The sequence below is a fragment of the Poromitra crassiceps genome (assembly GCF_964638095.1).
Source record: "Poromitra crassiceps genome assembly, chromosome: 17".
NCBI lineage: Eukaryota > Metazoa > Chordata > Actinopteri > Beryciformes > Melamphaidae > Poromitra > Poromitra crassiceps.
The window spans coordinates 35,259,939-35,274,189 of NC_139635.1; the positions used below are offsets into that span (position 1 = coordinate 35,259,939).

General features: G+C 45.9%; 1 protein-coding gene across 1 annotated transcript in view; it reads left to right on the forward strand.

Moving 5' to 3' along the window:
• glis1a (GLIS family zinc finger 1a) overlaps nt 1-14,251 on the forward strand; it is a gene marked incomplete at its 5' end in the record, with an annotated part of 30,825 nt that overhangs the window by 6,800 nt on the left and 9,774 nt on the right. The window contains 4 exons of the mRNA XM_083654098.1: nt 1,921-2,082; nt 8,366-8,479; nt 12,299-12,434; nt 13,277-13,421. Coding sequence (XP_083510224.1) covers nt 1,921-2,082; nt 8,366-8,479; nt 12,299-12,434; nt 13,277-13,421 — 557 coding nt within the window. The remainder of the gene's footprint in view (nt 1-1,920; nt 2,083-8,365; nt 8,480-12,298; nt 12,435-13,276; nt 13,422-14,251) is intronic.

A 14,251-nucleotide genomic window follows, 5' to 3' on the forward strand; every position in this document is an offset into this window, starting at 1 on the left:
GTGGAGAACTGGCACTAGCACAACTAAACTACGGTATGCTAACTTTACTCAGCAGCATCCTTCACTAGGCCACATTCTTAAGGGGGGGGGGGGAACTTAAAGGGACGATTGGCTTGATTGTGTGTGTGTGTGTGTGTGTGTGTGTGTGTGTGTGTGTGTGTGTGTGTGTGTGTGTGTGTGTGTGTGTGTGTGTGTGCGTGCGTGCGCGCGTGCCTGCGTACGTACGTGTGTGTGTAACTGGGCACCTGTATTCTGTGATTGGACACAAATAGAAAAATGGGAGTAGGCTATTTGCTCATCACTGCAGTTCTGCGTTTCTTGCTGTGTTGACTCCTGGTTGTTATACGGCCACTTCTGAGCCTTGCATTAATTAATCATCATGATGCAACGTACTTTAATTTATGTTAGTGCTCGTTAAACTTAACGAGCTGGGTGACATTTATTGACTCATTAGCGAGACCAAATAAAACACTGGAAAAACAGTCTGTCTATTTCCATCTGGACTGGTTTGAAAGGAGGAAATATAGGCTACTCTCTGTCTACACACTATGAGAATAAGGCCCAAGGAAAATAATATTTGTAAATCAATTTAGGAAACAAAGCATTGCCTGAATTTCATCTTCCAATATCTATAAAACTTAAGGGATGCATCTTTAAGTGACCTATTATTATTTAACAAATACAATCATAGAAAATTAGGCCTATATTTCACATGCTGTCTTGTGATGATCTAAATTTCATTTCACTTTTTGTATTATCCTGTGTGGCAAACTCTTCCCATTTAGTATTCCAATGGTTTAAAACAACTAAGAAATATCTCCATATAAACCTCTGTCACTCTGAATCAGATCTGTTACGAGCACATTGCTCAATTTAAAATTGGTGTGATTTTAAAGAATGAGTGCCTGTTACTCTCATATTTCAGTGAAGTTACAGCACTATAAAGCATGGCATGGCATGCAGTGTGCGATGTAGCTCCCCGTAGGCACCAGACCAGCTGCCTGCCTGCTGACTGCGTGATATTTGCTTCTTGTCTGGCTCCAGTCCAAGAGAAACGCTTTCACCAGAACCTACCACAGCCTCTCACATCACACTCTTCACGCTGTGTGTGTGTGTGTGTGTGTGTGTGTGTGTGTGTGTGTGTGTGTGTGTGTGCGTGTGCGTGCGTGCATGCGTGCGTGTGTGTGCGCGCGCGCGTGCATGAGTAAGAGCACATGTATATTTTACTTAGTGTGCATGTCATAGCATGTGTGTACATACATGAGTTCAGCTCCAAAATGCTTTTTATCCATTTTTATCCACACACACACACACACACACACACACACACACACGCACACGCACACACACACACACACACACAGCACGTGGGAGGATCACGCTATTCCCCCCAGTTCTCCTCCCCTGAACAGGCACCCAGACCGACCACAGGAGGCACTAGTGCAGCGACCAGGACCGCCACTGGTCCCACCCGCAGACACAGCCAATTGTGCCTGTATAGATGCCCGACCAAGCCGGGGGTAGCACAGGGGTTAGAACCTGTGACCCTCGTGTTGGTAAAGGGGCAATAAGTAAAATAAATGACTGCCCCATAGCACAAAATGACCATAATAATTTATATCTGTGGGAGACTGGTATGGTTGCTGCTGAGAAATACCAGTGACTGAACGATTACCTCACCAGGTGCTGCAATTTGTGGCTTTCAAAACTTGTTTTCTGGCTTGTAATCTGTTTTGGGACAAAAACTCCCCTCCATTGGAATTTAAAGATACTCCCACAAGTCATAGATTACTTAATTCCCCTAAATGTCCTCCTCATTTTTTGTGCTATCAGTCATTTTGCCAGAGTAGTCGCCACTGTTATTTTCAAATGGTGGGTGTGTCATTTTGGTATGAAACTGTAATTTTTTGTTGCTGTCAGTTTGAAGGTTGCACCAAGGCCTTCTCTCGTCTGGAGAACCTGAAGATCCACCTGAGGAGTCACACAGGAGAGAAACCCTACATCTGCCAGCACCCTGGCTGCCTCAAGGCCTTCAGCAACTCCAGCGACCGGGCCAAGCACCAGCGCACCCACCTGGACACGGTCAGCACTGCAGCACCCATGCACATACATGCACATGCAGTACCATTATAGTGACCCAATCAAACACTTAAAGGAACAGTTCACCCAAACATGAAAAATCTGTCATTTTCTACTCATCTCCTAGCTTGCTGATGGAAGGACGGGTGATTTTTTTTAGTCTACAAAACATTTGTGAAGTTTCACAGCAAAATAGCATTGCAGAATTCTCCTAAACTACTGAAGTGGATGGCTCCATACTGCTCACTTACATTTAGTGTAATACAAGTCTCCAGAAGCCCCGAGATGCCAAGTTGACTTGAGAAGACGTCATTTACCCCCTGTTTTTAGCTGTGAGCTGGTAGTCACATTTTCACTTTCACTTTCAGCTCATGGCTACAGTGAAGATTTCAGCTAAAAACAGGTTGTAAATTGGCATCATGGACACTATATGGAGGTACTTTTTGTAACGTTTGAAAGTTGGTCACCTTCCACTTCAAATGCTGCAACACTGTTTCGCTGTGAAAATCCAGGACTGATTTGTGGACTAAAAAACGTCACCCATCCTTCCATCAGCATGCAGGTGAGTAGATAATGACTATAACCTCCAGCAATATTAGTGTCCTGCTTTAGGCCTTGGCCACACTGATCCGTCAGAAAATGGACAGAACGGATAGACAGATAGATTTATGTCCGTTGCATGTACAAGTAACCTACTTGTACAGCAGGTGGCGGTAAGCACCTTGAAGGTGTCAGCGACCCGCCTATAAACCGAGAGAAGAAGAAAGCTGGCGTCAGCTAGCTGTTAGCTCTGTGCGCTACGTTACTTATGTGGCAATAAAATGCCACTGAATGACCAGATTAGATGGTGAAATCAGACGGTGACACTGACTATCACGTTGTACAACAGCGGGATGGTGTACACAACATTAATTATAGCCTCCTTCACCGCCTCGGCCGCCATCTTCTTTGAAAAGTTGAAACAAATCTCGCCTCCTCTCAAGACCTCGACTCTGATTGGCTAAACGGACAGTGACTATCCGACCATCCGACTATCCGATACGTCCATCCAGAAAAAGTTCATCCCTCTTCAACTTTCTGTCCATCAAAACGTATGCAAATTTTCTGGATACGTACGCTTCTGAGTACTCCACGGACAGTCGGACAGCTGTCATTGAAAATGAATGGAAGTGAACAGAGAAATGAACGCACACGGACAGACACCACGGATCAGTGTGGCCAAGGCCTTACCCATTGAGCCAGAGGGACCAGCACTTGTCTTAAAGGAACACTCCGCCCATTTTCAACCAGCTTTGTATCATTAGAACATCAGTAGTACCGGTATATCAGAAAACTGTAAACGGTTTTGAAGTCTGTCATTTAATTTGACAGTTATTGAGTGTTAAAGTGTGGACCAGTGACATCACTGGTCCACACTTTAACACTCAATAACTGTCAAATTAAATGACAGACTTCAAAACCGTTTACAGTTTTCTGATATACTACTGATGTTCTAATGATACAAAGCTGGTTGAAAATGGGCAGAGTGTTCCTTTAAGTCATACAATACTGACACAACATTATCACCATTTATATCAGTGGTACTCAACCTTACCCTACTCAGGAGCCACACTGACAAAAACAAAAGCTGTGCAAGAGCCACAATAAAAAAAAGTCCCTTTCCTCCCATTATTTTATTAGATTTTTATTTATTTATTTATTTTAAGTAGGACTTAAAAGAGCCACAACTACCGCTACTAACTACTACTAGGGAGCCGCATGTGTCTCTAGAGCCTCGGGTTGAGTATCACTGATTTATACAATTTACATACACATCTGCCCTTAAATATTCGGTATTACACATTATATAACTCAGGACTTTTTCTTTCTGTATTATTTGAATATTTTTGCAAGACGGTATATGTGGTGCACAGTTTACACCACATATACCGTCTTGCACGCACACACACACACACACACACACACACACACACACACACACACACACACACACACACACGCACAAATCACTTTAATTGGCCCTGCCACTCTCCCCAACTCCCCTTTCCCCCATTTTCTATAATTGCATGATATACAGTCAAAACACTCACTTAAGATCGTGTAACTAGATACCCACTGCAGAGTTATTCTATAAACCACAGTTATTTTTACTCTTACTGACAAGTGATGAGGACTTAGTGGTAATCCAGCAAATCAGATCTCCTGTTACATGGATGAGATAGAGCTGTTAGGTTGCGCTCCGCTGCTGTTACACGAGGGAAAAGTCATTCTCTCCTTTTTGTGGTTTCACACCGGCTAATAGAGGCTTTTCATTCGCGTCACAAATCTGCTATCAGCCACGTCTGGAGCCGTGCATGGAGGTCCAGTGGAGAACTGGCTGGTCTGGAGCCATGGATGGAGGTCCAGTGGAGAACTGGCTGTGTGCAGATCATCACAACCAGGCTGGAACATGAGGGATAGCCTACCTGAAAAGGCTTGCTGTGGTGTGGCTGTACTGTAGATCCACTCAGTAACGTTCTCAGTCAAAGTGAATAGTGTGAAAAGATGGATTTGCTTCCAAATTGTCTTGAGCCCTAGTCTCTCTACTGCGAAACACTGTGACTTGTAGCTTGAGAGGAGTCTCAGTTAACCTGAACACAGGGGGCGTCCGTCCGGGTAGTGCAGCACTAGATTCCCTGCCTACAAACACGAGGGCCGTAGGGTCAAGCCCTCCTGTTACCTCCGGCTTGGTCGGGCGTCCATACAGGCACAATTGGCCGTGTCTGCGGGTGGGAAGGCGGATTAAGGGTATGTGTCCTGGTCGCTGCACTAGCGTCTCCTCTGGTTGGTTGGAGCACCAGGGGAACTGGGAGGAATAGCGTGATCCTCCCGTCCTGCCGGTGAAATTCCTCGCTGTCAGGTGAAAAGACTGGCCACTGCACATGTATCGGAGGAAGCATGTGCTAGGCTTCGACTCTCCCCTGATCGGCAGAGGGGGTTGAGCAACATCCGGGACAGCAGGGGGAATTGGCCAAGTGCAATTGGGCAGAAAATGATGTGTAAATCTGAAAAAACTTGATAAAAAAAAAGTGAACCTGATCAAACTGTAGGGGGCGGGGCCTTTGGTGGTCGATCTGGAATTAGTCTCAGATTTGAACGACAGGGGGTTTCGCCCTGCATGAGGAAGAAGACAGGGTAGATCAACATTAGTCCTGCAGGGATCTGAGCTGCTGCCTGCAGAGACAAAACCAGAAGAGGGAGATGCTGCCAAATATGCCGTAGAGGGCGCTATGTTTGGTTTCCTGGTGCCTAATCTATGTTAGAGTCACTGCATGCAGTGAAACCACATATAAGATATTCTGCAAAATATTGCTTTTAACCCATACCATAAAATCAAGACAGGTTATTGTTTTTTAATAGGACCCTGTAGGACCCCATCGCTACAAGATTCAAAACACTTCACGGATTGCATAAGATCGCATACATACATACTGATTGCATTGTTTTCATAAACTCTTAACTCACTCCGTCTGGTTAAACCAAGATTCATGAAAATGGGGAAAACCTGTATTACTTGGCATCAGATCCACGGAAATGATCTGATGATTACTAATCTATATTGATATAGTTATTTGACAGAATTGGAAAAATATGAGCGCTTTGTGAGATGACAGCACATTAATTGAACTTTCTACTGAACTTTCATTTCAACTTAAAGGAACACGCCAACATTTTTGGGAGATTTCGCCTATTTGTCATCTTCCCGATAGTAAGATGAAAAAAACAGATGCTCTTCTCTTCTCTGTGCGTGCAGTGGAATGTAGCACCGTGCCCCTCCTGCTAGTTAGCTTAGCACACTGACTGGTAGTGTACGGAACTGGCTAGCCTACCCCTGTGTTAAGTCACCAAATACACATTCCAACAGCACCAAAACGCTCTTATGTATGTGTTTGTGACTTGTGCATTCACCAGAACTTACGGTTTTGTCAGGAAAGTAGTTCCGGCTATGTATTTGCTTCGAAAATGAGAATGTGTCATAATTTTACATTATTATTATTTCATAGCATGGTGAATGCAGGCGTCATAACATGTATATATAAGAGCATTTTGGCGCTGTTGGGATGTGTATTTTGGTGACTTAACGGGGGTAAGTAGGCAAGCCAGCTCTATGGACTACAGTCATTGTGCTAAGCTAACTAGCCGGGGGGGTTCGGGGGGGGGGGGGGGGGGGGTCACTACTTGTGGTTAGATTTCAGGGATACTCCCTAGAAACACCCACTGTAGAGAATGAAATATTGTGGAATATTTAAGGCCATTTTCCTCACATTTTACTTTAAGACACAGAACAGATTAAAATACTTTGAACTTTTGATCTGAGAGAGCTCTCTCAGTTGTTCAAAAGGTTATATATAGGAGAGAGTTTCTTTATGTAAATATCAAAAAATGAAAATATCACATTTTCAACTTGTGAAGGGTTTTTGTAGCCTGGCCACCACCACACAGTACTGTATATTCAAGCTACAAAGGATTTACTTGCTTGAATAAATCATTATATAGAATAGATTGGGAGCTGAATTAGCATTTTTACTTTATGAATTAATTGATTTCATAATGAATTTAACCTCCGTCTTTACTACAGTAGAACAGGAGAAAGTACTCAGTCTTTATTAGCTGCTTTTTGTACATAAACATGACAAAACATCTCAAACTGAACTCTTCTTTTTGACTCTTCTCTCTCTCCCTTTCCTTACGCCTACAGAAGAAAGGTAAAGTACATGAGCTGAGGACCACATTAAAAATGTAAAATGTTGACATAACCTGGATAGCCTTCCTTTCTCTGTTAGTTCAGTTATCACGCTAAGCAAGCACATGTAAATATTTGTATATACACAAGACTACTTTATAAAGCGTTACAACTGTAAACCATCTGGATGTGACTCCCAGTTACCTAAACTGTAGTTGTATTATTTGTAAACACAGTTATACTTGAACTTATTTGACCCCATATCCAGTGTTAGTGCATAATCTTCATCAGATGGTTAAATCGGGATGTAGGCTACATATGATTTCCAAAATGCTACATTTTGATTGGGGGGGGGGGGGTATACCTTACTTCTATCATTCAATATCTATCAAATGTACGGGGGATGGTACAGTCCAGTCTGTACCATTTTGTAAAACAGGGTTTGACACTGTTGACAAGACAGCTACTAGGTGACGCATTTCTGTCCAATGTTGTGGTTTGTTGGTGTGTTTTTCTGATTGGATAACTGTCCAAACATAGACGATGTGACGTCATGTTGATACTATCACCAGCTAGTGGAGTTTAATAGCAGAAAATGTCTCAGCGATCGTAAACATCAACAGTAAACGTCATGTTTTGGTGTCGGTCCACCAGAATCTAAAGAGTGAGGGCCAATCGTCCAGGGAGAAATCACCATAGAAGAAGAGAGAGACCAGTTTATCCACTGCCTCAATACACCACAATGCAATTCAGCCACATTGGGAAAGTGGCTACACACACACACACACACACACACACACACACACACACACACACACACACACACACACACACACACACACACACACACACACACGCAAGCACAACATAACATAAAATAACTCCCAGAATGCATTGAACATCACAGACTGATGATATATAACAGTGTAAGAGTGAAGGTGGATTTCTCCTGTTACCTACAAGCCTTTAAAAACTGCCATGATTAATTTCCATTTTGTAAGAGTAGCTGTCATGTTTTTCAAATGATGATGGATGTCTCATTTTTGGAACACACACACCCATGCAAACACACACACACACACATGCAGGCACGCACGCACGCGCGCGCACACACACACACACACACACACACACACACACACACACACACGCACACACACGCACACACACGCACACGTACGCACGCACACACACACACACACACACACACACACACACACACGCACACACACACAGTTATACTTAAGTCACTTTTGGGGTATTTACATAGACTTAACGTGCATTTCTTGGAGACTTACCCTCGATAACTATAACCACTACTTGCCCAAACCTCATCCTAACCCTAACCTTAACCTTAACCACTATCCCCAAAAAATCAGCTTTTCACCAACTGGGGAGATGCCTTTTGTCCCCAATTGCACAAGCCGCCTCCAATCATCTGGTCTTAAGGGTGTGTGTCGGGTGTGTGTCCCCAATTTTGACTTAACTTAAACCCAACACTTTGCTCCTTCGTCTGTGCCTGTGTTCACTCTGTCTCCTCTGCTTGGTGTGTTTTGTTCTCAGAAGCCGTACGCCTGTCAGATTCCAGGATGCACCAAGCGCTACACGGACCCCAGCTCGCTACGCAAGCACGTCAAAGCCCACTCTGCCAAGGGCCTTCAGGAGCGAGAGAGGAAGGTACGTCAAAGCCCACTCTGCCAAGAACCTTCAGGAGCAGGAGAGGAAGGTACGTCAAAGTCCACTCTGCCAAGGGCCTTCAGGAGCGAGAGAGGAAGGTACGTGAAAGCCCACTCTGCCAAGGACCTTCAGGAGCAGGAGAGGAAGGTACGTCAAAGCCCACTCTGCCAAGGGCCTTCAGGAGCAGGAGAGGAAGGTACGTCAAAGCCCACTCTGCCAAGGGCCTTCAGGAGCAGGAGAGGAAGGTACGTCAAAGTCCACTCTGCCAAGGGCCTTCAGGAGCAGGAGAGGAAGGTACGTCAAAGTCCACTCTGCCAAGGGCCTTCAGGAGCAGGAGAGGAAGGTACCAGCAACATTCACATTTCTCATTTGTGGAGCTTTATCTCTTATCCAGAGAAGCTCACAGTGAGCGCAACAGCAGAAGACCATTAAGTCCCAGGTCAACATTACAAGGAGCCAACGGCTGGAACAAATTATTCCCATGTCTCTAGAATTAGATTAGATTACATTGGTTTAGATTTGATTAGATTCAATTAAATATGGCTGCAAGTAGTAATAGGATACATCAAAGGAGAGGATATAAATATGAATATATAATCAACAAAGGGATTAGGCTGTGTAAACTCGGGTTAGACCGATGTAACGGTATGCTGATTATTTATTATCGGCCAGTCTTCCCCAGGTCTTCCCCCCTGACAGCAGCCACAGCATTATAACATCTGAAATTAAATGTTATTGTCTTTGAACACTACATTTATCCTACTGCTATTGGTGGTCTGTCTGTCTGTCTGTCTGTCTGTCTGTCTGTCTGTCTGTCTGTCTGTCTGTCTGTCTGTCTGTCTGTCTGTCTGTCTGTTTATCTGTCTGGAGTTGCAAGGCGAACCGTTGCTGCGATTGGCACACACACACACAAACACACAAAGGTGTGCCAACGGGGTGGGGGATAGGGGCGCACCAGCAGTACCGGTATTTTACGCCTTCACAATAAAAGCCCAACACGCACTTCACACACAGCCCTCCCCAATCATCATCAGTGATGCCGTAAAGCACTGACGATGACCTTATGCTCATGAAGTCATAGGCATTGCGACATCATCAGTGATGTCACAAAGGTGAGGCCAATATAAGTGGTGGGAGCATAAGTAGGACTGATACTAACACTACTTGACTGTGAGCAGTCAACTGAATTCCTGGACTCTGCACCGCTTTTCATCGCACTCCGCACTCTGACCTGAACATTGATGACTCCAGCGCGAGCCGAGCACAAAAGAACCGACTCCAACAATGCCCGAAGAGAACGGGACCGGCACTCTCCAATCCCGAAGCCAAGCGCAAGAAAGTGTCTTGAGACAGAGAAACTCCGTTTGAGCGAGCGAAGCGCGCAACATAAACTAGAATTGAGCATGCGACGCGCCAAAACTTCTAGTTCTTTTAACTGTTCAGTAAACTACGCTCGAGTTACCGCTACATTTAAAAGAGCCTAATATGATCGCATTAGTGCTGGTTTCAGTGTCTTTGTCTTTTTTGGCATGAACGTGGTCAGAATTAAAGATAGTGATTAATGGCACACAATATTGGCTATGGGGCAGCTTCAGCGCAAAGATATACTGGCATCGGCCTTCAAAAAGCAGCCAAAACCCCAATATGAACACACTCAAACCCGCAATTACAAAACTCTGGCATATTAAGTAGAAATGATGCATTGAGTGGATTTGCAAAATAGCAGCAGTAGCAGCAACAACAGCAGAACCCACAGACAGATAAGACAATGTGAGATCTGGGCCTTATGAAAATATTGTGAATTCCATATAATGACATGAATATGACAATCTGAATGGTAAATGGACTGCATTTATAGAGCACTTCTCTAGTCCACGGAAGCGATCAAAACGCTTTACAGCAATGCTTACATTCACCCATTCATACACGGATGGCAGCAAGCTGCCGTGCAGGGTGCTGGCACAACCATCGGGAGCAATTTGGGTTTCAGCATTTCGTCCAAGGACACTTCGACATGCGTACTGGAGGAGCCGGGGATCTTCTGATTACTGGACGAGCCGCTCTACCTCGTTAGCCAGGAAAATATAATATCTTTGAATGATTGCAGCATATGTGCTCACATGACAGAGATGTAGGCCACCAATAGGAGATGGGTGGGAGGGGGGAGGGGCTAGAAAATGATTTGATCTTCCTAATTGGATACAAATAGAGGCGGGAGATAAGGGAGAGGGGTGCGTGATTTGGGGGGGAAATGAGGACAAAGCGCTGGAGCGAGAGAGAGAGAGAGAGAGAGAGAGAGAGAGAGAGAGGGAGAGCAAGATCTAGGAAAGGAGAGAAAAAAGAGAGGGAGAGGGAGTATGTTTATGATTCGGTAGGATGAAAAACAATGAAACACAGTATCACACACACGCACACACATGCACACACACACACACACACACACACACACACACTCGCTGGAAGTCAGAATAGGGAGCCTATTGTTCGCTGTTATCTGGGCCTTGTTTATTTTCTATGGACCATAAGTGACATCGGAGCTGTGTGTGTATTCCCATGCCTTGTTTGCTTTAAACAGAACCACGTGTGCTTGTAAGTTGTGACATGGCTAACACGCCCTGCACTGCGCTAATCCCTGTGCACGGGGCTGGACGGGGACTTTGAAATATCAAACACGCACGTCATAAATTCATCTCCTTAGCAGTTTTTGCGTTTCATTCAAACTTGACGTCTATTGAAGTCCATTATCTTCATAAACATCGGTTTGGATGGACATTTTTGGCTGATTATTCGTACCATTTCTTGCGGGTTCTTCCGTGTCCTTCGCGAGTTTCTCTTCGAGTCCCGGAGCTGTCGATGAATTGTTTTGGAAACTCCTCGGGGAGGGCTCTGTTAGCGCTGGATAATGAAGTAAATTGTTTTGCCTTAATTCTGTTAGAACATTTTGGAATAATATTGCCTAACAAGCTTTCTGGATCTGGTACAGTACCACATGAAGCTGAATCACAAAGCAAAACAAGAAGCAGGCATCTGGTGCGAGCATCATCTCTTTGTAGAGAAGCCTCCTGAGGAAAATACGCGGCATCTTCACTTAATCAAAATGCAATCTCCAGAGAGAAGAACCCAATCTTTTCAAAATGTAGCTTCATGGGAGTTTTGCTGCCCAACAGCGAAATATGTTCCCATGCAACATATTTTGCCCAACAGCAAAATATGTTGTGTTGGAAGACAACTAGACGACAGCTCTAACGTGATTACACTCATCTTTACACGCAGGCAAGAGCTCACGTGCTCACACACGTGCGTGCGTGCATCAAACTAAAGGGCCCATATCTCTCCTGATAAGCGTTTTTCTCTGTGTCTATGAACACTACCAGTCGAAAGTTTGGACACGCTGGATTGTATCTACTGTGTCCTTAGAAAAATGTGTGAAATTAGTTTCTTCGACAAATAGAAATAGTGAAGTTGCGTTGCGTAGTCCCCCGCAGCTGGGGATCAAACCAACTTCGGTATGGTAGGCGGACACTGTAGTAAGGAGGCTAAGACCCAGATGGGCCGTAGCATCTGTTGCTAGAGAGCGGCGTCTTGTGAGGTGATGGGGGGGGGGGGGTTTACTCACTGCACAGCACAACCGCTGGCTACCGTTACATCACTCGCCCCCCTAAATGCTAGTTATTCTACAATGTGGAAAATGGTCAAAAGAAAAAGTGTGTGTCCAACCCTTTGACTGGCGGTGTCTGTCTGTGTGTGTGTGTGTGTGTGTGTGTGTGTGTGTGTGTGTCTGTGTGTGTGTGTGTGTCTGTGTATTGTCGGTTTTGACAGGTTCAAGTTCAGTCCATGCTGGAAAGTGAGTTGCTGAGCGACTGTCTGGCCAGGCAGCATCTCCACTGCTCCGCCTCGCGCCGCGGCGGAGGCGGCGACGACGGCTCCTCTCTACCTGGCTTGGACGACTTCACAGGTACGCACAGTCAGACGGTAGCGGACGCGGGAGAGGGGAGAGGGGGGGAGGGGAGTCTGCATTTAGCCTCGCTCACACGTCTCTGGAAATGAATGAGAACAAAGACAGGGCTACTAATAGAGCAAACACCTGGGGCCGCTAAGCTGTCTCTTTCATTTTCTCCCATGGCCTCATTTGCTCCTTTCCTCTCCCCTCCTCCTCTCCCATTCCTCCGATGATAGCTCATCATGCCAGTGTTTACCTTGTCCAATTACCGGGCACCGACTGCGGGCGAGTTGGCCCGCGCCGCCGCCTGTCCCTCAGCTTCTCCCCCCCCCCCCCTTCCCCCCCCCCTCCCCAAAAAAACCCAGCCTTTCCAGCCAAGCGTCTTTTTCTTTCCTTTTCAATGGCTGAACCGGGATCAAGAAGCTGTCAGGTACGCTGAGGCTCCGCTGGCAAAGGCGTGCAGAGAGTGTCCAGGAGAGCTGTCCATGTCTATTACTTCAGACTACTTGCAGTTTTTTAGCCCGAAGACTTTGAGGGGAAAGCCTCAAACGGCTACGCTGCGAGCTCTGTTTACTCAGGGTGAAACAAGCGTGTCAGTGTTTAATTTTCAGAATGCCTCTAGAGGGCCGTGTTCTTATCAGCCACGGCCAAATCGTATACCATAAAACCTGTTGGCTGGCTATTGTGTCTATCTGTTTTCCTGTATGAATGTATCTGTGTATGCGTCTGGTGCCATGTGCTATCATCATCAGCTGCCCCTAAAACCTCAGTCCGAGCCAAGCGTTGAAATCCCTCCTGATGGTGCGCAGGTATTCATTTCGGCTTTAACGAACGGCTTTTGGTGTGTCCCCCCGCAGGCGTGTACGGGAACAACAGGCTGAGCTCGGAGTTCCTCCCCCCACCCGCTGCAGACTCCTGCTCCAGGTATCCCGGCTTAGAGGGCAACTTCAGCGCCAGCAGCCCTCTGTCTTCACTGAGCAGCCCGGCGAGCATGAGAGAGGGGTGAGTGCCAGGCATAGACTGTAAAAAGAGATGGACAGACCCGGAGTGAGTGTGACGTCATTTTGACGTCATTTTACTCGCCTAAACTTCACCGGCGCCCCCACGACAGGTTACCCCGACCGGTAGCCACGAGTCGCGGTAACTGAGGTTCCTGCAACTCACTACCGGGCTGAGTCGGTGGTCACGGTAACCACAACCAGGAAGTAGCAGTGAGCTCCTCCGGGGTGAGGGGAATGGAGGCGGTTATGCCCAGCTCGGACAAGTAGAGTCGGTGTCTGTGCTAGAGGACCCAAATGTTCATATTTTACATTTCCGTGGATTCTCGAAACGTACGTATTCTGGCGATTGGGTTGGGGCAGGTGACCTGTCAATCACGCCCAAAACATATTCTTTTCTTATCGTCTATTTTACTCTAAAAGCGTGAGTTATAGAAAAATTCAGCCCCATACATTTGTCATGAAAGGTGAAATTGGCTATAGAGACCAAAACCATTTTTTAAAACCAGGCTGTAGACATGTTTATTTCTGCTGTAAAGTTGGGCATTTTAACATGGGGTGAATGGGGAATGACTCCCTTTTACAGCCGGCCTCGAGTGGCCATTCAAGGAACTGCAGCTTTTGGGCCCACCGCATGGGCTTCATCTGTCCAACAAACAACTCCCCCCTCGGTACCAGGACCCGCAGGTCCATATGCAGGCGGATCAATCGGGCTTGCAGGAAGTCTTTTATTCAACCTGAAACGTGATCAGTGAGCAGCTTGCCTGGAGCAGTTAGAGGTTTAGAGCCTTGCTCAAGGGCATCTCAACACTAGTGGTTGGGGAGAGGAGAGCT